This window comes from Myxocyprinus asiaticus, chromosome 6, assembly GCF_019703515.2.
Source record: "Myxocyprinus asiaticus isolate MX2 ecotype Aquarium Trade chromosome 6, UBuf_Myxa_2, whole genome shotgun sequence".
Lineage (NCBI taxonomy): Eukaryota > Metazoa > Chordata > Actinopteri > Cypriniformes > Catostomidae > Myxocyprinus > Myxocyprinus asiaticus.
In genome coordinates, this window is record NC_059349.1 from 7,204,517 (window position 1) to 7,230,440 (window position 25,924).

Consider the following 25,924-nt stretch of genomic DNA (forward strand, 5'->3'; position numbering starts at 1 on the left):
GTTATTCATACCATATAATAGATTATCATTCTGAACAACTTTGTCTCAAGCATTGTTTTGAATCAAATCGTTTGTTAAATATTTAAGATTATTTATCTTTAAATATTCTTTAACTAATTTTTCAAACTAGTCCTTGGCCGATTGGAACCAAACCAGTGAAGAGAGATTCTCTGGAGTCCCAATATCAATAATTGTAAAAAAAAAAAAAAAAGGTGAATTTTTGATTCATCGTCGCAACTGTACGCCAAAGCGTTCAAAATAGGCGTGGCCACTTTTACTTAAATGGTTATAACTCTTGAATGGAATGAGAGATTATCACCAAATTTTGGACATTTATGTAGGACATCAATCTGAGGACACATGAAAAAGGTGGTTCTGAAAAATTAAGGCACTTTATCATTGTTTTAGGTGCTAATGGACTGTCTAATTAATACTTGATAATGGATGCCTATTGCATTTACTTAAAGGACCTTAATAGCTTGAACCTTGTTATTTGCTGCTTGCATCCATATTTGAATAATAATTATTTCTTAATATGCACGTGGCATTACTTTGCAGTCCAGAACACTAAAGGGAGATGTTTATTTGTAGTTGAGTTGAAAATTGCCTTTTACTGCAGATACATGCTCTCATCCACTATGTCGACAAAAACCTGGTGTTGTGGGGTTACTTTAGATTTGGATAGGAACTTTTAGCGGCCAAGCATATTTGAAACTAAAAATGTGCAATTAGTGATTCTGGAATGCTGTAAATATAACACGCTCAATGGGATAGTTCACCCAAAAATGAAAATTCACTCATCATTTACTCAACTTCATGCCATCCCAGATGTGTATGACTTTCTTTCTTCTGCTGAACACACATTTTTAGATTTTTAGTAATTGCGTACATGTCCCCCCCCCAATACACGTTTAGTGCATGCCCCCCCCCATCCTGAAATGTGGTTTCATCGTTGCTTTTATGCTGACATTATCTTCTTTTTGGAGTTCTGGTCACCATTTATTTAGAAAGACAGTTATACACATCTGGGATGGCATTAGGGTGAGTAAATGATGAGAGAATTTTTGTTTTTGGGTGAACTATCCCTTTAAAGCTGAAACATACTCTATGCAAGTATGTGAACGCAGATGCAAGCGCATGGCCACCACATTATCAAGCGGTCTGGTTGAACATGCTTAACATGCTCAAGGGAACACAACAAGGGAACAAACCTCAGTACTCAAGTGAGTGATAGAGTTTCCTTCAAATGCCTGTGCCATTAAATTGGATGTGTTATTATTCAGGTAAGTTGTTATAAATATATTGTCTTTAACTTGCTCAGCAATAGCCCTTAATATGATGCTTTGACAGATTTCTTGCTACTTTGTGAAGGAGGAAGCGGGAGCTGGGTAAACAATCCATGTAAGCTTTTTATTGCACACACTTTTTAGTCTAATACACATTGTTTGCATTTCATCATGCTGTACTTCGTCTCCCTCGGTGAGGGACTAATGTACAGCACGGGGTGCTCCTTCCCCTCCACCATCTGGGACAGTACCTCACCCAACCACCTGTCTGATGCGTCTGCGGCACCTGCAGTACACTTTGCAATGAAATGTTTCGCAGAGGCATTGCTTCCAGATATCGCGTTGCATAGTCCACCAGAACCAACACAAAGCGATGCCTGCATGCCGTCCTTTCTAATGGCCCGACAAGGTCCATACCAATTCTTTCGAAGGGGACCTTGATCAAAGGAAGGAGGTAAAATGGCGCTCTTGGGGTGGCCGGCGGATTCACCAGCTGACATTCACGGCATGCCGCACACCACCTGGGGACATCCCTGCGAATGAATAGAAATGGGCCATTAGACGGTTCAGTGTCTTTTCCTGCCCTAAGTGACCTGCCATCGGATTATAATGAGCCGTCTGGAATAGGGATGTGCAAGACTAGTCGACTAAACGGTTCTGATGCTGCTAGTCGACACTGGAATTACTAGGCGGTTAATATTTCCCCCCATTAAACATCATCTTTTTTACACATTTACATTTGGCTTTATATTTTTACAGAGGCTGCACTTAAATTACTGTCATATTAATGTTACATATTTTAAATAGAATTAATAATACAAATATTATTTAAAAAAAGAGGATATCTGGAGCAGATACAGAGTTTAATTTCACCTCAGGCTGCGCGTGCTTCTTCCCTCTCTCACTTGCGGCGCGTGCAGGAAAATGTCCTCTCGCTAGACAAGCAAACTCAGCAAAGTAGTTATGAAATCACTTCGGTGGTGTGGGAATCGGCTTTCCAAATGTTTGAAAGTCCCTATGGATGTTTTCACATTTGAGTCTTCTTTACATCTGTGCATGCTTGTACGTTATTTTTCCGCCGTGCAGGATAGACGCCTCAGGTGAGTCAAGTCCCGTCTTTCACCGGACCATGTCGATGTGTTAATTTTACTCATCAAAAAATGTATGCTTTTGTGTAAGTAGCCTAGAAAATAACTCTTTTAGGCAGGTATGCCATTTTTAAGAAGGCTGTATTCAACGAGGTGCCGACTGCTTAACAGGTTAAACAATCTTTTATTGTGTGTGCACGTCATGTTTAGAATACATTAAGTTTATTGTAGGCTACATCACAGGCCTATTTTTTTCTATCCTATAGCTAAAAAATTTTTTAACATCGTAACTGTTATTGGTTAACGTTCTTTACCGAACAGCTGTCGTATTAGATCAATGGCTAATGCATGACTGTACGTCGTGAAATACGTGCAACTTTTCAGTGCATTTTTCTCTCTCTCATAGATTTTTCTTAGTCTACCTGTTAATTATTTTCAACAATGTCCTGACTGTTATAATATGTTAAGTAACTTTTACTTGGTGAATTCCATTTAGAAAAGGCTTTAAGGGTTGTTCCATTGGTCCTGCACTATTCATTCAATTGTTTTCAATAAATATGTCTGTTAAATATTCGCAAACGTTGATTCAGTGAATGTGTGTCATGTTCTATATTTAATGCACAACGATCATAATGCAGGGCGAGCACTTCGCAGATAAATGCTCCTTTTCAGTGGAACTTGGCAGCGGATTTGGAATAGATTAAGTATTTTAAATGGGTTGCATAAATTTTTTTTTTTTTTTTTTTTTACTGTTTTCTGAAGGTTGGTTTCTCTTTAGACTAGTTGGTTACAAAACTTCCGTTTAAACGACAGTCAAATTAGGCGTAGCGCACATCCCTAGTCTGGAATAATATTTCCCGATGGCTCTTCGGTACCAGCAGTTGGGTTGTATCCTCCTTTGTCTGAGTGTCCTGTGTCATTCTATACAACCGATCCTTGATAACTGAAAAATATGTATATTTTTATATATATGTATATATGCGAGTGCAATGTCTTGCTGGAGGCATTGAACATCAATCACTTTCATTTGGTCGAAGGCATGCCTAATGGTCTCGTCTCATGTCTGCTCCAGAGGGAAATCCCCTGCAGGGAATCACCTAAGGATTGGGGAAGCCGAGACTTCCCCTTCCCTTGAAGCTGATGTAGATGGCCCTGGCACCGCCTCCCCAGCCAGCGAATCACACACCACACACCGATACGCTTTGTTGCATGACCCATCCACACACATTCCACTCAATAATGTTGTAAAGCCAGCCAATTCATACCCAAGATTAGTGGATGGGAGAGGCGGGGACTAACCGCAGCCTCGACACTATGCTTTTGTTTCTGAAATTGAATAATGACCGTCACTACAGGGTAATTTTGAATATCCCCATGTGCACTCCTTACCTTCACCCGCCGGTCGTATCCACAGCCTCGGATTGAACCAAGCTTTGGTGAATGGAGGTTTGATTACAACCTGAATCCACCAAGGTTTGGTATGTACCCTCTTAATACTCACAGGTATCCGGTACGCTCCTGCTCGATTGGGGGGGCGGCCTGTGGCGCATCGGAGATCCGGACCAGTGTCTCCGCCTCCATCGCGGGGCATTGGTCCTGGAAATGCCCAGATTCCCTGCAGCTCCAACAGACCGGCCCAGACTTCACACTCGCGGCAGTGGCTTCACCAAACTGTGGGGGAGAGCTGAGAGGGTGAGGTCCCATCTTGGAAAGCGTGACGTGCGGCACGGCCATAGGTGGGTCCGGGGTCACGGTTCAAGACCCCTCCTGGTGTACCAAGCAATGTAGTACCTGCCGGTCCTCCACTTGAGCCTGGAAGAGCACCTGGAACCGCTGCTGCTGTTCCAGATGCAGCTCAAACAGGGACTGATGTTGCGCTTGGTGGATGCTGGTGAGGTGTGATTTAGAAGTCTTGCATTTGAGTGTTTACCCGGCTCCTGCTTCCTCCTCCGTAGGAAAGGCAGAGGTCTGCCACACTGATGCCGAAACTCGGGATTTTTGAGGAGGAAGGATGCGCTGTCATGGAGTCCCTGCTGCTGGCTGAAGATCGCGACACCGAGGAGTTGCCCGATTTGGTGGTGCAGGAGCAGTTCGTCAGCTGGCGAACAAAAGGGATGGCTGAGTGGGCCCAGTGCCATCGCCCTGGCGTCACTGACGGAGGCAGTCCAGCTGGCTGAGGACCGTTGGGCGCATATTCAGGGGCCGGCGAGCCCCCCCCCTCCTCTCTTTCTTCCTCCTTCCCCTCGTTGTGTTCCTGTTCCCTGGAAGCCATCCTTCAGGGGGTCGGCTAAAATGGCAACGCTCCCTCTCTAGAAATGGGGGGAGGGGAGTAAGTGAAAGGCCGGATAGCTCCCAGGCCCGAGTCGGGTGATGGGGGCATGTGGCAAGCAGGGCGTGGCCGAGCGATAAGGATGGACGGCTGGGGTAGAATTATCACAATCAACCGGGAGAGAGATAAAGAGGAGCCAGAGCTGCAGTTCGAGAGAGAGAGAGATGCACTAAGCTGTCTGTTTGTCAATTTGTCTAATGTAATTTCTGAAAAGCAGTGCGTGTATTTTATGTTGTGCTGAAAAGCGCTCCGTTATGTTGTACACTGAAAAGTGTGATTTAGAAGTCTTGCATTTGAGTGTTTACCTGGCTACCGCTTCCTCCTCTGTAGGAATGGCAGAGGTCTGCCACAGGGATAAATCACCCCCTTAAGGGCACTTTGAAGGTAGATCAATCATGACAGGCATGCTGTAAGATTGCTTCAAACTGAATTTCCAGTAAAAATGAGTTCTGAATTACCCTTATTTTTTAGCCCCACAAAAAAACAGCTCCTTAGCAATGTTCTTCAATGATGCTTTTCGGAGAGGGATGGCCTCTGGATAGCGGGTGGCATAGTCCACTACAACCAAAATTTATTCATGACCTCAGGCAGACTTCGGCAATGGCCCTACTATATCCGTGCCAGTGCCTTCGAAGGGCACCTCTATTATGGGTTATGGAATGAGGGGGCTGGTTGGTGACTTCTGAGGTGAGGTACGCAGGCACACTTCACATTGTTTGCAGAATCTTCTCACTTCTCCATTGGAACCCACTCCCCGGTGATTGTGTGAACCCACTCTTCCCTTTCCCACCCCTCACGATTAGCAACCACCTCCCAGGTGAGCAGGAAAGCCTCCACATCATCCTGTTCCATGACCTTCATCACTAACTGGTTGGCGAGTTGCCGGGGTTCCGGTGCTTTCTCATGTGCCACGGTCTCCACTTGTAGTTGCACAAGCTCACGCATGGTCCATTCCTGGCTGGTAGCCAGCTGTTCTTGACCAATAGAAAGCTGTTATGTAATCCGCTGTTGCCAAGTCGCCAGCTTGGTCAAGTGGTGGATCACGTGTTTTATCTCAGGGAGAGGACTTTCTGTTGAAGCCATGGAGACAGAAAGAAGTTCAACAATTTATCATGAATTGGCCAGTATATTAATCCGAGTGATACATGAAAGGTGAATGGGTGATGGTGGGAGTCATTAGGGGTTGGTTTGTCGCTTAAGTTTGGTAATTTTATATATAAATATTTGTTAATGTTCCTCATTTATCTGGCTGGGAGTCTGTTGCAGCCCCTAGAACTGTTCAACACCCACAGTTCGGAAGTGTTTGCACTGCAGTTAATCTCAAGTGTAACAACGCATCTGAAACTCATGGTGTGTTGATAAAAACAAAACGTTAGGCAGGCGGAGTTACAACCTCCCCTAATGCACCTGTATGACTCTGTAAATGGATACGCTCCTCTCTTATGTTGGGTAACTTGCTAAACAAAGTAGCTGTCCAATTAACTGTTGGTATGTTAAATCAGTTGATGACATCACAGTTGTGCATCCTTTGTGTAGTTGGAAATGGCAAGCGGAGAAGATAAGCAGCTGAGAGAGAAGACCCCTGCATTGGTTAAGTCTCTATTCTGGCAACTTTTTCGGGTTGCAGTTATTTACAACAGCGATGGTCAAAAACTGACACAACAGTCACTATTTGCAGATCCACACACCATCTGATTGTTGTGAATCACATCAAATCCTTTATACTCTTATTATTTGTATTTTTATTTGTCATTTAATTTGTTTTTATTCATTTGCAGTCCTCCATCTCTAACTGTACAGCGAGTCAGGATTACGACTGTAATGACTCTTAAAAATGAGCACCTTAAAATTAATTCACTTGTGATTGATACACATTTTTAAAACAAACCTTCATATTCATCTGAATTACAGCATGTCTCAGAGTGTGAGTTCACGATTGCTTAAAATTGCCGCAATGTCAATCTTCCTGGGGTGAGCAAGTACTCATTCATCAGAGTAGAAGTGTATGTTTGATTTGGTGCGTGCCGCACTTAAAATAAATAAATAAATCATCCCTGAATCTAGGCACGATTGGCCGATATTCAATCAAAGATTTAACACCAAGATCGTCAGTAACACTTTACAATAAGGTTCCATTTGTTAACATTTAGTTAACAACATTAGTTAATATGAACTAACAATGAACAATACTTAATGTTAATTTCAAGATATACATTTTTAAAATCAAAAGTTGTATTTGTTAACATTGTTAGTTCACGGTGCATTAACTAATGAACAATGTATTGTTAATTGTTAGTTCATAATATCTAATACGTTAATGTTAACGAATGGAACCGTATTGTAAAGTGTTACCAGATCGTCTGATTGCAGTCGGTGGCTAATCGTTCAGTGCATCCTTATTAATTATCATGATTAAATGTAATCTATTGACAGCCCTAATATGTCTAGAGCAGTTTAACAACATGGGCTCAACAAAGCAAGACCAATATACCACTGGGAATTGGTTTTAGTTAATAACGGCTTTATGCAAACTTTTCGGAATGGGTTGTTTTCTCCCTAGAATTTAAATAGTTTACTTGCATTTCTTCTGTACATGTTCAGAAACATTATCAAGTTATAGGTTTTTGTGGCCCCATGAAATAAAATGTGGTCAATACATTTGAATGATTACCTTTACTTAACTGAAATGAACTGTTTTGCCATGACCATTCACAAACATTAAATAATCTATATTCAGTCTTATCAATTATTTAATAATTTGTTTTCCTGAGATCTACTTATTGTTTTTTTTTTTTCGCACCAAATCGCCATAATTTTCCACCCTCTCTCTGACCCTTAGAATGAAATCTGCTTGACGTGCTACTGAAGATGGAGTTTAAAGAGGAGTTTAAAGAGGAGAGTGAAGACGTCAGTATTTCAGAACCATTCAGCCTGAAGAATGAAGATACTGAGGAACAAAGAGGTTGGTGTCCATTCTTGATTTTTATTTAATGACTGCTGAGAAGCACGAAAGGAATAGTTCACTCAAAGTTAATTCTGTCATTTACTCACCCTCACGCCATTCGTGTGAGTTTTTGACTGTACCTTCAAAAAAAAAGAAACAAAAAATCAGTTTTTCCCGTTATCTGCAAATTGTCCTATTATGCATCATTCAGCGCTTGGGGTTACAGGGTGATCTTTGCACCACATTCAGAAGTACATAACTGTAAGATTAGAAATATTGTGTATATGCAATGTATAGTTCACATCATCCAGCAGTAAGCTGGTAAGTTTTCTTCTGCAACTATTTGTTAAAGCAATCCATTGTCTGACAGACACTCCAGCATAAAGAATCCACAACAGACTCCAGAAAAATATTGTCCTTTAAAGGAATAGTTCACCCAAAAATGATAATTCTCTCATCATTTACTTACCCTTATACTATCTCAAACTCTTATAACTTTCATCTGTTCAACAAATTTATTTTTTATTTTTTATGAATACATGATGTTTATCCATATAATGCAAGTCAATGGGGTCCAAAACTTTCAAGCTCCATAAAGGTTTCCATATGACTAATGTGATTTATTGTCTTTTGAGCATTAATGCAATCAGTTTTTGGTAAGAAATAGACCAAAATGGAACTTCTTTCCCTCTAAAAATCTTGACATCTGCGGTCTGCTTGGCGCAATCATAAATCAAAACCTCGAAGTGTAATTGAGCTTCAAATCACGATTGCACCCAGGAATCTGCAGATGGCCTTTTGGTCTGTTTTTCACCCAAAACTGTCGGATCACTTTAAAAGACATGGATTCAACAACTATATTTATATGGATTATCTTGGAAGTTTTGAACTCTGTTGACTTGCATTGTATGAATATAAACGTATCACATCTCAATCAAAAATATTTGTTTGTGTTCTGCAGAGTGAAGTTTGACATGGCAAAAGGGAAAGTAAATGAAAAGAGAATGCTCCCTGAGAAAATTAGTCTCTCAATTCATCCCTTGAAAGGCAGCACAAAAAAAAATATTGAATTCACTAGTTGGTTTTTGGATGAATAGTCCAACATGCTGTCCCATTTCTAGGATGTGTTGGATCTTTACCAATGACTTCTGTCTGCATTTTATATTATGCATATCCCACAGATAAATGACAGACAGACAGACGTCTTTGGCTGCTGCGTTGCGTCCCTATATTGTTCTAGTGTCTCACATATTCATTATTATCCATCCTTTTCCTGAATGTGGAAGTGTTCCATGGTTCATAATGGATGACTGTTCATAATGGATGACTGTTTTTGCTTTTCTGTCTCTAGTGTTTTCAGTTGCATCTGGCATATGTTCTTAGCCCAAAATGTGATGTTTGGGGTAGTAAATTTAGTAAAAAATGGTCAAAGCCTGTGGCTCCATAGTAGGGGTGTACCGGTTCTCTGTAAAAAAAAAAAAAAAAAAAAAAAACTAACTGTTTGGTTTGCCACCCATGGTTCGGTTAGCATCGGCACTGCAGTTCACCTCAACTTTAATGACGCATCTAGACAACAAGGTTTGGTGAAGAAAACAAAGCGTCAAACAGACAGGCACAGTAACAACCTCCGTTAATGCACCTGTATGGCTCAATAGATAGACAAGCTCCACCTGTGTTTCATGTGGGTCAACTTGATGACATCACAGTTCTGCAAGCAAGTTGTGTGTAGTTGAAAATGACAAGTGGAGAAAACAAGCCACTGATAGAGAAGCCCCCCTGCGTTTCTCCTTTCTGGAAACATTTATTTTGTTGCAGTCAATTACAACAGCGATGGTCAAAAAACGTTTACTGAACAGGCACTGTTTGCAGACATCGCTCAGCGTGATTGCCGTATACTGGTAATATACTGTATGTCAATAATGTGCTTTGATTAATGGCATTAAAATGCCGTTATAGGAATACATTGATACATGATTAATCATTTACGCCGACATCACCCAGGGAAAGAGCCGCAGGTGAGCCGAAATTGCTCACACTTCCTTCCATTTTTAAGCAGACATTAAGTGCTAATTCAAACACATGATACAATAACTAAAGCGCTTGGTGTTCATGTGGGATTTCCACGTATGATTAAAATACTCGAGCAGCATTATCACAGCATCCCTTCTCGTATCCATTTTATAAGCTAAGTTATTATTTTTATAGTGATGTACAACTTATGTTGAGATGTATTTGAAGTGCACTTTGTGGATGCATGTAGCATATTAGTGCAGATATTAAGTTAAAATGTTGATTTAGTAATTTTGTAATTTGTGGTTACTATGATTTTACTACAGTCATAGTATGCCATGATTAAACTATGGTTACTGTTGTAAAACCATGATTTTTATTAAGGGCAAACCTGTTGAATTGTTTACCAAATAGAGTATTCTTTGGATTTGGCAGTCATTTTTTTTTCTGAACAAAGCAAATACCGTACCGAAACAGTGACCCTAAAACTGTGATGCAAACCGAACCATGAGAAATTCGAACCGTTACACCCCTACTCTATAGTGCTGATATGAGTTACGATGACCGTCTTTTGACAGTGCCTCACCCGAGCTGGTAGTTGACATCAAGCAATGGCCTGAGGTCTATCAGCATCACTTCCTGTTGATGAACACCTTTACCGGTCTGAGTGAACGCTGGCATGTCTGCCGCTACTCTCCAGTATCTGAGTTAACCGCTCTGTACAATTGTGGTGAGAAGAATAGCATGTGGACAGAAACACCTCGTTGATGAAAGAGGTCAACAGAGAATGCCCAGACTGGTTCGAACTGACAAAGTCTTCGGTAACTCAGATAACCACACTGTACAATTGTGGTGAGAAGAATAGTATCTCGGAATGCACGAGGGGGACCTACACAATATTAGGCAGGTGGTTTTAATGTTGTGGCTGATCAGTGTATACACATGAGTTAGTTAGTTTCCACTTTCTCTCTGGTTGTTGTCGATATGGGTTGTAGGGCTGGGTAGCCTTTCATTAAGCTGGTCTGTCCCAAACCTATGTCAGTTATGGGTGATTTTGTGCTGTGTTCGCTTGCGGTGATTTAACCTGGACATGTAGATGGGGTTGTAGGATTGGTTGGCTTTTTTATTTTTTTCTGGCTATTCTTGCCAGTTATAAAGACTGGCCTTTCATATGGAACAATTCACGCTACTGGTCTGCTGAGTTTTATTACAGCTTTAATAATATGGTTTATTTTTTATAATACTTCTGACCTGTTGCATCTGGATTCATCCTCCCGTCTGCCAGCTGAAATTTACAATGTCTGCCTTACCTTTGGGATTGCATGCCACCCTCGTTATATTCATCGGGGGTCTCATCGCAATCAATGTAAAAAGATGCCTCTGGTGGCTGTAAACCATCAATCTGGTCATCGTCTCACCGTGATCATCTCGCCGTCTGGACACTAGACCAAAATCGTGCTTTGTGCGTTAATGTACAGACCTAAATTCATAAAGTATTTTATTCTAGAATTTTCTGAATTTTTGTCTTCATTGGTGCCTCGTTGTGACAAACTGTTAATTCTAGGAGATTTTAATATCCATATACACTACCATTCAAAAGTTTGGGGTCACTTGCCTGAAATGTTTCTCATGATCTTAAAAAACTTTTGATCTGAAGGCGTATGCTTAAATGTTTGAAATTAGTTTTGTAGACAAAAATATAATTGTGCCACCATATTAATTTATTTTATTATAAAACTAAAATTGAATAAAAAAAAGGTTTTGAAATGGATGACTTGGACTGAATGATTAAGAAAAGCAGCCAATAGGGGGTCACGTGACGCCATGCGAGAAGCGGACGTGTAAACAGCGAGCTCTGCGCACTTTGCTGGTTTTTTTGTTATAATTCGGTGAGATTTGATACACCCTGCTACATATTTGCTCTTTGAATTCAATATGTAAAAAAAATCAAAATCCTCGGGCTCTGGAGACATTAAAAGACACTTATGTGCTCAAGCTGATACCTCTGGGCCTGCAGACCGAGGACTCATTTTGAACGGAGCAGCGGGAGAAATTTAACGTCAGTTGTCCAACATGTTTGTGATGCTGACGAAAGTTGTTGCTGACTTAGATCTCGCTGTAATACGCCGATTGATTACGGCGATGGAAACACAATTCTCTGAGTTGGTTACAAGAGTGGCAGATGTTGAGAAGCAGATTGATTATCTGGAGTCATCGGAAAGGGAATTATCTGATAATCCGCCAGCGACCAAAGTTGATTTGGAACACATTCTTGAAAAACGTGAAAATCTTGAGAATAGGAGCTGCAGGAATAACATCCAAATTGTTGGAATTCCTGAGCATGAGGAGGGCAGAGATATGGTGAAATTCCTAGACGAGCTCTTCCCGAGTCTGCTCGACATAACAGGCCATCAGCTGGAAATCGAATGAGCTCACAGAGTCCCGGCTCGGAGATCTGCTGAGGGAGACAGGCCCGATGAATTCTGGCCAAATTTCTGAGATCATCCGATAAAGATCTTGTGTTACACGAGGCGAGGAGCAAAGGGAAGCTTTCTTGGAAGAATCACAACATTTTCTTGTTCCCAGACTTTGCGAATTCGACGAGAGAAACGCGATCGTTTCAAGGAATGTAAGAGAGTCTTACATCAATGTAAGATCGCTTTAGCTCTGATGTTTAGGGCCAAACTGAGAATAGAAACGAAGGATGGCCACAAAATATTTACGTGTCCAAAGCAAGCACTGTCATTCATATATACACTGGAGTGAGTTAGCCATTTGATGTTTCTCATGTAAGTGGATTGACTCGCTGTTTTTAATCTAACTGTCTGAGGAAGCTGGGTGCCATTTTTGTTTCTTTTTGTGTTGGTTCTGCCTAGCGGCTGGAGTTTGTTTTGTGGAGTGTCACTCCTTCAAGAAACATTTGCATTGACGGAAGAGCGCTTTTACACTGATGTTCCCGGCCAGTGATAAGGATGATGGCAAAATATCGACATGCCTACAACAAGCGATGTTTTTTTTTTTTTTTTTTTTTAGAGAGTTGATGGACTGAGGAAATCATGGTGTGTTTCTTATGTGGCCTCTGAGTCAACTCGACTTGTTAAATATTCACTTGACCGTCCGAAGAACCGGGATGCCTGTTTTTGTTTCTTTCTGTGCTGGTTCCGCCTAGCAGCTGGAGTTTGTTTTGTGGAGGAACATACCTTCGGGACAGCGGTGGATGAATCCGCTTGTTCTTTGTGCTTATGCCTTCTATTGGCTGGAGTTTGTTTTACAAAGTATTTTCTGTTATGTAATTTTGCCTCACCAAATTTGTGCAGAAGCACCGGACTTGAGCAATTCGATGGCAAAGTTGTCGCGGGGGCTCTCGTAGGCATGCATGGACTCTGAGTTTAGAGGGATTGACGCCAGATGGCGCTGTCGTGCGCGGGGTTAATGTGCATGTTTTTCTTTTTTCTGTTTGTTTGGTTCGGGAGGAAGTTTGGGGTTTTATTGTTGCACTAATGTTGAAATGTGGTCTTAATAATTTTGTTTTTGACACACTTCATTTTTTTCTATTATATCAAAATGTCAAATGTTAATATGAGTGGATTATCTCTCTCCACATGGAATGTGAATGGGTTGGGGCACCCCATAAAATGGAAGGTTATTTATTTTCTTAAACGTAAGAAATATGATATTGTGTTTCTTCAAGAAACGTACCTTTCTCCGCAGGAAGCTGAAAAATTTGGGAAGATATGGGGTGGGCATGTTTTTTTTGGTGTTGGCTCAAGAAAAAGCAGGGGAGTCATTACATTGATAAACATCTACAATTCAAATTTCTCAAACAGATTAAAGATAAATTAGGAAGAGTCATTATTGTTTTAGCTGAAATTCAGGGGAAAAGGTTGATTTTGGCTAATATTTATGCACCTAATGCTGATGATCAAGGCTTTTTTATAGATCTTGAAGGAATGCTGCAAGCCTCTGGCACCCCTCATGATATAATATTGGGAGGAGACTTTAATCATTTGATGGACTCAGTCCTTGATCATAGTGAAGCAAATGTGTGTAAGCTCCGGGGCCAGATGGTTTTGCCGCTGAATTTTTCAGATCTTATGCTACAGAATTGGCTCCACTTTGTTAGAAGTTTATACAGAATCATTAAAGAACGGAAAGCTTCTGCCAACCATGACACAAGCCCAGATCAGTCTGATTCTTAAAAAGGACAAAGATCCAAGCGAGTGTAAAAGTTACCGTCCAATTTCCCTGATCCAGCTAGATGTAAAACATTTGTCACATTTTGGCTAACTGATTAAGCTAAGTTATGACATCTCTTATACATATAGATGGTGGGGTTTATTCGGGCCGTAGCTCTTCTGATAACATCAGGCGTCTCATCAATATCATGTGGTCAGTAGCGAATGATCAGTCTCCGGTCGCTGCCATCTCACTTGATGCTGAAAAGGCGTTTGATATGGTAGAATGGGATTATCTTTTTAAGATTTTGGAAATTAATGGGTTCGGGAGTACTTTTATTGGATGGATTAAGTTACTTTATGGACACCCTGTAGCAGCGGTACAAACAAATGGATTAATTTCAGATTATTTTACTCTGAATAGGGGCACTCGGCAGGGTTGCCCTCTTTCCCCATTATTGTTCTGTCTTGCCCTGGAACCATTAGCAGCCGCGATAAGAAAGGAGGATTATTTTCCAGGGGTGGTGGCGGGAGGTATGGCGCATAAGCTTTTGCTTTATGCAGATGATATTTTATTATTCGTCTCTGACCCCATTAGATCTATGCCTTGCCTCCACAGAATTATTAATTCCTTTTCCAACTTCTCAGGATACAAAGTCAGTTGGTCTAAATCCGAAGCTTTGGCTCTGACAGCGTACTGTCCAGTAACGGCCTTCGAGCCGGGTGCCTTCCAGTGGCCCAAACAGGGCATTAAGTATTTGGATATTTCATTTCCAGCACATTTGTCTGATTTAGTTAGTTAATTTTGACCCTTTAAAAGATTTTCGAGCAATGTGGACAGATGGGCTTCATTACGTTTATTGATGATTTGGAAGATTAATGTTATTAAAATGAACTGTATTCCAAAATTCAACTACCTGCTACAGTCACTCCCTATAGATGTCCCCCTCTCTTATTTCAAGCAGTTTGATAACACAGCGAAGTCCTCAACAAAGGACATTTCAACAAATTACATAGGCTGATTGACAAAGGTGGGCTAGGCCTACCCAAGATTTTGTTTTATTATTATGCGTTCGGTCTCAGGCATTTGGCTCATTGGTCGCTTCCACCTGAAAGAGCCCCTCCCTGGTTTTCTGTTGAATAGGAAGTCCTTGCCCCTATTTCATCATTGCAAATCAAACATTTCTATCAAACTAACCGGAGAAGTTAAGTCACGTCCCGTTATCTCACATTTGCACATGATTTGGACAAGAGTGGCCAGAGTATTCAATTTGGACATTTGTTGCCTCGAGCATATGGCTTAACCCAGAATTATGTATCAACAAGTCCCCTTTCCTGTTGGTTAGAGTGGATTGTGAGGGGGGTTGCTACACTCGGCGACCTGTATGAGAGTGGAGTGTTGAGATCTTTTGAGAATCATTTTGGGATTCACAGATCTCAGTTTTATAGGTATTTACAGCTGCCACATGCTCTGTACTGTTTTCGGGAGTAGCACACACCCCCTAAAACGGCTTTGAGAACAACAACCAAAAAAAGCAGCCAATAAGTGCCCAGTATATAGATGGGAACTCCTTCAATACTGTTTAAAAAGCATCCCAGGGTGATACCTCGAGAAGTTGGTTGAGAAAATGTCAAGAGTACATGTCTGCAAATTCTAGGCAAAGGGTGACTACTTTGAAGATGCTAAAATATAACACAATTTTGATTTATTTTGGATTTTGTTTAGTCACAACATAACTCCCATAGTTCCATTTATGTTATTCCATAGTTGTGATGACTTTACTATTATTCTAAAATGTGAAGAAAAAAAAAAAAAATAAAGAAAGAATGAGTGACCCTAAACTTTTGAACGGTAGTGCAACAAAACCGCTAGTTAAAGATTTATGTATTGTGGTCTTTTAATCTCACACAGTGAGTTCTAATCTTGTGCCAATTTCTGGTTTTTCTAACAAATCTTTAACAAATCCTGTCGTGTTGTCTGTGCTTTCATACAGTTGGTTGAAGTTTTTAACACAACGTGTAGTGCCTTTTTAGACTCTGTTGCTTCTCTTGAGCCTCTGAGATGTAATAACAAAGCAGCTCTGTTAATCAGTTTCAGCCTGTTTCATATTCTCAAATTTTGGAAATAGTTTCCTAGATGAAATCTGCTAACAACACTTTGGATGTCATGCCTTCAGGGCTTCTTAAAGATGTTTTTATCTCTGTCATTCCTATCCTATAGAGTAATGTAATGGAGTAATGGAGTGGTACCTGCAGGTTTCAAACATGCTGTAGTCCAGCCCCTGCTGAAAAAAACCTCACCATAATCCAACTGTCTTTAATAGATCTTAGTGCAGCATTTGACAATATAGATCACATTATTCTCTTAAATCATCTTGAGAATGTGGTTGGCATTCAGTGGCCAGTTTTAAAGTGGTTTACCTCATCTCAAATAGGGAACTTTGTCATCATTACCAGTTTCTCTTAAACTTCAACACCCATCACATGTCGCATTCAATTAATAGAATCATATTCAAAAATATAATATCTCAAACCACAGTTTTGCTGACGATTCACAACTTTATCTCCCGTCAGGTCAAACAATAGCTGCTCCTTCAGCAATCTCTTTTCCTATCTTGAGGATATTTACTAAGATGAGCTAGTTAATTATGAGAGAATCATGTGTATTGTGTGTTCCAGTTACCTGTGATTAGAAGTTAAAGCCTACACCAGGGAAACATCAGACTTAACTTTTGAGACTGCCTTGAGGATATAAAATACTGGATGTCAAAAAAATGTTCTCCAACTCAATGAAGACAAAACCTGAAGCAATTGTTTTTGGAGTCACCCTTTATATGATGTGGGCATTAACTTCTAATCACAGGTAATTGGAACACACAACAAACATGATTCTCTCATTAATTACTTAAGTAATTATGTGTCTCTAATTACTATGTACTAACATTTAAAATACATACAATGTATTTACTGTGTAACTACATGTGTGCAAAATTCTCACAAGATTCACATTTGCTGCTACTGAGGTTGAGGTACAGGTAGGTTTAGGAGTAGGGTTAAGGTTGGGGGGGTTAGAGTTAGGCTTTAGGCTAAGGGTTGGGTTATGGTTAGGTTTAGGGGAAGAGGTAAGGTTAACAGTATAACTACAAATGTATTTAAATGCATGTAATTTAAATGTAAGTACAATGCAACAATAAGTTTGTACATAAGTACATTGTATCAAATGCTTAAGTACATAGTAGTTAAAGACGCCTAATATAAATTGGAACCGTTTTTGGCTCTTCATCTTGCATGTCTAGCCTTAGTAACCAGTTAGGTCTGTTATCTTCTAACTTTCATAACACGGTTAAGAACCTGGCCATCATCTTTGGTTCTGCAGTGCTTTTTGAGAAGCTTTTTCCATCTCCGGTCTGTTTCCAAACTAAAACCATTTCTTTCACGGAATGAACTGGAAACAGTCATTCATGCATTTATTACATCACGGCTGGACTATTTTAAATTCTTGTATGTGGGCCTGCCTCAGTCTTCCCTTACACGACTGTAGTTGGTTCAAAATGCAGCAGCAAGATTTTTAATGGGTATGAATAAAATAGACCACATTTCCCTTTTGCTGGCATCTTTACACTGGTTACCAGTTAAGAGTTCATTTTAAGATTTTTCTTTTTGTCTTTACGACCTTGCACTGTCTTTCCACACAATATATTTGTGATCTCTTTCATCCTTACTCTGCCCCCAGGTCACTCAGGTCTTGCAATCATTTACTTCTCTTCATTCTCGGTTAAAGTCCAAGGGTGATCGGGCTTTTTCAGTAGCTGCCCCTAAGTTGTGGAACAGTCTTCCGTTTCATGTTGCCATTTTTAAATCCAGTTTAAAGGCAAATTTTTATTCCTTAGCTTTTGAGGTTGTTTGAGGTGTATAGTGATTTTGTTTGTTCTATCTGCGTTTCTTTTAGTTTGTGTATTTTATTATTTCTGTTAATTTTTTAATTACTACGTTTTGTAGTGTGATTTGCATTTATCCTTGCTGTTATTACTATTTCTGCTTTATTATATTTGGATTTCTTAATGTTGTACAGCACTTTGGATCAACGTCTGTTGGTTTGACGTGCTTTGAAAATAAACTTGACGTGAGTTAAACAGTCAAGCTGCGGTTAGAATGACTGTGCTCTGTGGTTAGTCAAGAAAACTGTGGTTATAATGTGTCTGTAACAATGACATTATCTCAAAATTAAAAATAAGGCCCCTCTTTGATGTTTATGTAAACTCACCAACCACTTTATTGGGTACACCTATTCACCTACTTATCCATGCGATTATCTAATTTGCCAGTCGTGTGGCAGCAGTAAAATGCAACATTGCAATGCAAAATTTGTGAGTGTTTTATAGGGCAGGGTGACTCTGTCTCCAGGTTAACAGATCGAATTGATTTGTGTTAGATAGTTTGAAGCTATGTTAAATGATCAGAACCCTGTAAAGTAGTTTTCTGCCAGATGCCGTTAAACTGGCAGAAAATTTTAGTATTTAACAGTGTGCAAGTACCATCAACCATTATTTTTACCAAATTATATCTGGCTAAAGTAAATGTGTCCTGAAGAAGTATTTTTATTTCTTTTAATAAGCCAAGTAGTGATAAGCTTGACCTGTACTGTACAGCAGGGGTCTTCAACCATTTACAGGCCAAAGACCCCTTGGTAGGTAGAGAGACGGAGCCGGGACCCCCGTTACATAATGTATAAAATTGTGTTGAGTTTTATGCCTATAGAAACACGGATGGTAGGCTACCATATTATTGTATGTTTACTTCATGATGTTTACATTGCAAAGCCATTGTAATAATCATTAAATGCTGCTGGTCACCCAGCTTGGTCATAGCTGGTCAGGCTGGTTTTAAAGGGGTTTTGAACCCTTTTTTAGCTTGTCAGACTGGTCTTAGCTGGTCAGGGTGGTCTTGGCTGGTCAGGATGGTTTTAGTTGGTCTCTCAGCCTGACCATCTAAAAAGTGTTCAAACCCCCTCTGAAACCAGCTAATTGACCAGCCTGGCTGGGATGGGCAACCAGCTAAAACCAGCCAACCAGCTTAAGCTGGCTTTAGCTGGTCTTTTCAGCAGGGATATACAGCAGGGGTCTGCTACATTTTTGACATAGTGACATTTTTAAGTTCCCCTGTAAATCCCTGTGCCAAACCTCCAAAAAGAAAGAAAAAGACAGACAGAGAACTCATGTGATTTGATTTTATACATACAGTGCATCCAGAAAGTATTCACAGCGCTTCACTTTTTCCACATTTTGTTATGTTACAGCCTTATTCCAATATGGATTAAATTTATTATTTTCCTAAAAATTCTACAAACAATACCCCATAATGACAACATGAAAGAAGTTTGTTTGAAATCTTTGCAAATTTATTAAAAATAAAAAACGGAGAAAAAAAAATCACATGTACATATGTATTCACAGCCTTTGCTCAATACTTTGTTGAAGCACCTTTGGCACCAATTACAGCCTCAAGTCTTTTTGAGTATGATGGCACACCTATTTTTGGGCAGTTTCTCCCATTCTTCTTTGCAGGACCTCTCAAGCTCCATCAGGTTGGATGGGGAGCGTCGGTGCACAGCCATTTTCAGATCTCTCCAGAGATGTTCAGTCGGGTTCAAGTCTGGGCTCTGGCTGGGCCACTCAAGGACATTCACAGAGTTGTCCCGTAGCCACTCCTTTGTTATCTTGGCTGTGTGCTTAGGGTCATTGTCCTGTTGGAAGATGAACCTTCGCCCCAATCTGAGGTCCAGAGCGCTCTGGAGCAGGTTTTCATCAATGTTTCATCTTTCCCTCGATCCTGACTTGTCTCCCAGTTCCTGCCACTGAAAAACATCCCCACAGCATGATGCTGCCACCACCATGCTTCACTGTAGGGATGGTATTGGCCAGGTGATGAGCGGTGCCTGGTTTCCTCCAGACATGACGCTTGCCATTCAGGCCAAAGAGTTCAATCTTTGTTTCTCATGGTCTGAGAGTCCTTCAGGTGCCTTTTGGCAAACTCCAGGCAGGCTGTCATGTGCCTTTTACTGAGGAGTGGCTTCCGTCTGGCCACTCTACCATACAGGCCTGACTGGTGGAGTGCTGCAGAGATGGTTGTTCTTCTGGAAGGTTCTCCTCTCTCCACAGAGAAATGCTGGAGCTCTGTCAGAGTGACCATCAGGTTCTTGGTCACCTCCCTGACTAAGGCCCTTCTCCCCCGATCGCTCAGTTTGGCCAGGCGGCCAGCTCTAGGAAGAGTCATGGTGGTTCCAAACATCTTCCATTTACGGATGATGGAGGCCACTGTGCTCATTTGGACCTTCAATGCTGCAGAAATTTTTCTGTAACCTTCCCCAGATCTGTGCCTCGATACAATCCTGTCTCGGAGGTCTACAGACAATTCTTTGGACTTCATGGCTTGGTTTGTGCTCTGACATGCACTGTTAACTGTGGGACCGTATATAGAGAGGTGTGTGCCTTTCCAAATCATGTCCAATCAACTGAATTTAGCACAGGTGGGCTCCAATCAAGTTGTAGAAACATCTCAAGGATGATCAGTGGAAACAGGATGCACCTGAGCTCAATTTTGAGTGTCATGGCAAAGGCTGTAAATACTTATGTACATTGTGAGTTTTGTTTTTGTTTTTATTTTTAATAAATTTGCAAAGATTTCAAACAGACTTCTTTCACGTTGTCATTATGGGGTATTGTTTGTAGAATTTTGAGGAAAATAATGAATTTAATCCATTTTGGAATAAGGCTGTAACATAACAAAATGTGGAAAAAGTGAAGCGCTGTGAATACTTTCCGGATGCACTGTATATTTTAAAATGGCTGTTATTTTCATTGAGTAAAAATTCATAATGAGGAAAACAATGACTGAGTGCACCTTGAATTATGTTGATTTGAGAGTCACTGTCTTGTGTGTGTGTGTGTGGAACGTTAAGGACCATGTATGCCAGCTTGATAATCTAAGCGGTAACTATTTATTTACACCAGGCAAGTACGCTATTGTTCTGAAAGCAGGCTGTTCTCTGCTCAACCGCACAGTGCGACCAACGCAAAGCAGACGCGTTTACTGCAGCACTGCTGAACCTGATGTGTCCCGCTTTGAGCAGCTCATGATGAGCAGTGGTCGTGTGAAGGGTTTGTCTGGGCTGCACGCTGCTGCTGACTAGCGCTGTTTAGACACACTAAGATTTGGCATGCAGCTGCGAAGGACTTCAACATGTCGATAATTCATTATCTTGTCTCTCGCGTGCGAGTGTGTGATTATTACAAATGCCACTAATGGTGGATCAAACAATAATTTGCAGACCCTCTGTTGAAGACCCTTGCTGTACAGTGCTATAGGCCAGTGTTTCCCAATCCTGGTCCTAATGTACCCATAACACTACAGTTTAGATGTCTCCCTAAATGAACACGCCTTATTGAAATCTACATCATAATTGTGCAGTGTTTGGGTATTCCAGGACCAGAATTCAGAAACGCTGCTATAGGCATAACATTACTGGCTTCTAGCAGGTTGAGACATTTTTTATGGGCAGACATAAAATAGTGGAAGTGGACACTGCTCGGAAGTTACCAACTAGTGCACAGTTATTTTTCAGTCAGAGAAGTGGACGAAACTTTGTTGCCTGTTCTAAGATAAGCCACTTGATATGAGAATGACAGAGTCAATCTTGAGCATAAAAATCACATTTAAATGAATATAATTGAAATGTATAAATAAAAATTTACCCGTTGCTGTCTTTTTTAATTTTAGACCTGATGATGCTGAAAGAGGAAACTGAAGAACTGAATGAAGAGGAGAAACATCAGAATCCAAAACCTGATAAATTTGTAACTAGAGAAAAATCTTATAGTTGCACAAAGACTGAAAAGAAATCCTCACAAAAGAGAACTCAAACAAAACCAGGATATTCTTTCTCCTGCCCTGAGTGTGGAAAGAGTTTCACACATAAAGGAAATTTTAATAAGCACTTAAGAATTCACTCTGGAGAGAAACCTTTCACATGTCAACAGTGTGGTAAGAGTTTCTTAGAAAAAGAAACCCTTGAAATGCACATGAGAATTCACTGTGGGGAAAAGCCTTACACGTGCCTTCAGTGTGGAAAGAGTTTCACACAAAAAGGAAGACTTGAGGAACACAAGAGAATTCACACTGGAGAGAAGCCTTACACATGCCTTCAGTGTGGAAATAGTTTCATACATGAAAGAAGCCTGAAAACACACATACGAATTCACAGTGGAGAGAAGCCTTACTCATGTCCTCAATGTGGAAAAAGTTTCTTGGTAAAAGGAACCCTTAAAAGGCACATGAGAATTCACACTGGAGAGAAACCTTTTGCATGTCTTCAGTGTGGAAAGAATCTCTCAGACAAAGCAAGCCTTAAGGATCACATGAGAATTCACACTGGCGAGAAGCCTTTTTCATGTCTTCAGTGTGGGAAGAGTTTCACAAGTAAAAAAATGCTAAAATCTCACATGAAATCTCATTCAGGAGAGAAATTACACCACTGTTCTCAGTGTGGCAAGAGTTTCGTTCGGGCAAGATATCTCACTGTTCATCAGCGCTATCACTCTGGAGAAAGGCCATTTAACTGTGATCAATGTGGTCAAAAATTTGTCTGTTCATCACACCTAAAAACACACTTGAAAATTCATGGTAATGAGAAGCCTTACTTGTGTTCTCTTTGCGGAAAGAGTTTTTCACTGCTGTCCTATTTTAAAAAACACCAGTTAATACATACTGGTGTGAAAGCTCATGTGTGCTCCGAGTGTGGTGAAGGCTTTGTCCAAATCAGCTCATTGAAACGGCACCAAAGAATTCACACAGGAGAAAAACCTTACAAGTGTTCACATTGTGAAAAGAGTTTTGCTGATCCAACATACATAAAAAAACATGAGAGAGTGCATACTGGACAGAAAGTTAATACTGGAGGGAAGACATGACTGCTCTCAATGTGCAAAGAGTTTCTGCTCATCAAGAACTCTACAGAGACATTTAAAGAAGAATTGCCCAAAGTGAGCAAACTTTATCTTTAGAATCTTTATCATGTGAAATTTATGTAAATTCCAATGATGGAGACTCTCACAAAGATACTAAAAAATGATATGGTTTTTGTAAATAAACTACTCTTATAGGATGGATCAAAATAAGTAAAACAGGTTATTGTGGTCATACAAATATGCCTATTGTCTGAGACGTTATAAGGATGAGATGGCTCATTCCTATACATAGGAATGGAAGTGAAAAGAGCCAATCACCTTTTTGATGAACATCACTTGTCTGTTTACTTGAGCATGCACATTAGCTGGACCAGCCTGAAAAGTAGTTTAAGCGTGATTTTAGCTAAAAAGCACAATTTATGATACCATTGTTATCAGATTTTATTTATGATTTAAAATTTGACCTGCCATTCAAGTCGATTGAAGTTGTAATTGCATGCATAGAAAATCACTGCCTGGAGGTGTTACAAAAATTGTGAGTTGCTTAAAGGGGCTTTGCTATTGTTTAATTTGTTTGCAAAAATTACTCTGTTTTGGTTGTGTGACAGTAGGCCTGGGCAATAGGACGATGTTATTGGATATCGACGATGTCATACAAATATTCCGATGTTGATTTCGACACTCATTGACAGACGATGATCGACAATATCAGTAAATGGCAAAACCATGGATCAGAGAAGTTGATAGATATATTAAACATGCAGCCAGGGTGTAAAATTTGCGACGAGTCTGAATCCAGCTCTTTATTCACAAGCTCCTCATCTAAATATGGGTATTTCATGTGGGGTCATTTTGCAACAGTGGTGGCCGACCTGTAAGATGTCTCGGAAATGCTGTTAAACACAAAGACACACGCTTGGGAAAAAAAACCATACTTTATTATATTTTTAAGAACAGACACAAAAAAAAGCCGTCAGTGCTCATGTCTGATTCACTGTTTGTTCAGAGGTGTGCAGCTGGAGTGTCTCGTGGATCATGTGCATGTAACGAGTTATCACTCTGTTCTGTTTCAGTCGTCTGAAAATTTTTGCAAAATTGCCTCAGACCATCTCAGGAGGTGCTCCAAGTTTAGTTTGCTTTATTTCCACGGAGTAGTTCGCACTTTCATTGTGAACGCAACTCTTTGTAATAAAGAAACAAAGACAAAAGTGATTAAATCATAAAATAATACAAGACCACGTCCACCTTGAACCTAAAAGTGAGTTCTATTTTCTTTTCTTTAGACAGCATTAACGAAATGCAATACAAACAAATTCGATAAGAACACATATTTGGCAGCATAATTTTGGGAACACAAGAAAATGTATTAGGCTTACACCTAATATAAAAACTGGAGTTTTCTATTCGTTTAAGCACAGACTAAGTGAAATAACAAACTGTTTTAGCCGGTTTGAAAGTAGAACTTTTTTTCAACAGGTTGTGTTGAACTTTCTAGAGGTCTTTTTTGAAAAATGAATGTCTTTACAATTGTCTTTAGTCCTTAATTTTTAGGCTACTGGTAATTACCCACCTGTTGTCATAGACAAATACTTGCGTGATTGCAAAAGGCTGTTGGAGACAGTAAGTGTTTGGATTTCGGAAGGTGGTTTTATACGATTTTTTGATCACTTCTTTATTTACATTTTTTATTTTTTTTTTTTCTGTTTAAAATGCAATTTGAATTAGAATTATATATTTTTTTTCAATAAATGAATTAATCAGTAATGCAAAGATATTCAACGACCCTCGGCAGGGGGGTTGACGATATAATCGGATATTGCGATTATTTTTTAAGGCGATTATCGAAAAAATATTTTTTACATATCGCCCAGCCCGATGTGACAGTTTATGGTTAAATAGGGAACAGTAATGTAGTTTATTTTTCTCTTAAGAAACTAATAGTTCTGGTCGTGAATGCTGATTGGTCAATAGTCATGATTTATTCATGATAAAGTGCAGATTATCTCTTCACCAAGCTACTATTTGTATCAGTGCACAGCATCCATAGCTGACAGTTCTTTTTGCATAGCAACATTGTTTACTGTCAGGGACTATGGGTGTTATGAAGGCAGAAAACGGACTTGTGTTCTTATGAAGACCAGTCCTGCCAAGCGAACTAGGAAAAACTTACTCGGAAGGACAAGAGGACATAAAAGCTTTAAGATGTGCTGCAATCTTCCTATTGCGCAATTCACCGTCACAGCACATTTGAAGCCAATAAAAGAACTACTGCCATTATCTTACACCAGTGAGGTTTCGCAGGACTAGTGACACATGGAAAGAAAAAAGTCCGTTAATGCTCATTTCCTCCATGCTTTATTACTTTATCAAAATTATGCCCAACAAAACAATAAATGTTGGAGTATAACGACTCCCACAAGCCGTCAGACTTTCGCGAGCCTAAAGTCAGTAAACATGACAAATATCCTTAGTCTGCCACTGTAGTGCCATTATGACTTCTGGGATTTCATATGGGTTCTTGCCCACAAGTCCCCATCAAGTGCATACTCGAGATTCGGCCTGATTAAGAACACATATGGGTCATTTTATGCGTTCTCGGTACTTGCGTTCTTGATTATTGGAATTGAACTTTGGCAGTGGATGATGACATCGAATGAGTTCACAAGTAACGCAAGAACACAAAAGAATGCACATTGAGGAACAGCCACTATCTTCTTGTGGAAAGATGCCATTCAATGAATGTACTTAAAAATATGTAACCATTTTTAAAAGCAATAAGGCACTCTAAACTCTGCCATGTTATGAATATAGTCACGGCTGAAGGGGTTGCAGGCACTCCACTTCACATTGTGCCTAACAACTCCTTTCAGCCGTGACTATATTCACATTATAGCTTGGCCTCTTGTACCTTATTCCTTAAATAAAGTGTAGTGTGTTATTGTTTATTGATTGTATATTTTGCTGTTGTACTTTTTTACATTACCAGAAATAAAAATGATCTAAACCTTGTTGGGGAGGGTGAGGTAAGATGTGTCATGTCCTTTAATTCAGGTAACTGCACAATTCTGTCATGAGAGCATGTACAACCCCAATTCCCCAAAAGTTGGGAGAGTATGGAAAATGCTAATA

At 40.0% G+C, this 25,924-nt stretch overlaps 1 protein-coding gene across 3 annotated transcripts in view; it reads left to right on the plus strand.

Annotated features, from left to right (window-relative positions):
- The window catches only part of LOC127442888 (gastrula zinc finger protein XlCGF26.1-like), a 202,061-nt gene that overhangs the window by 2,613 nt on the left and 173,524 nt on the right, over positions 1-25,924 (plus strand). For 2 of the 3 annotated variants that reach the window (XM_051701207.1, XM_051701212.1), the window contains exon 2: positions 7,543-7,665. In XM_051701207.1, the coding sequence (XP_051557167.1) occupies positions 7,572-7,665 (94 nt within the window). In that variant the 5' untranslated portion in view covers positions 7,543-7,571. Of the gene's footprint in view, positions 1-7,542; positions 7,666-21,608; positions 25,814-25,924 lie in introns of those variants that run through there. The other variant, XM_051701208.1, reaches the window with a different exon arrangement.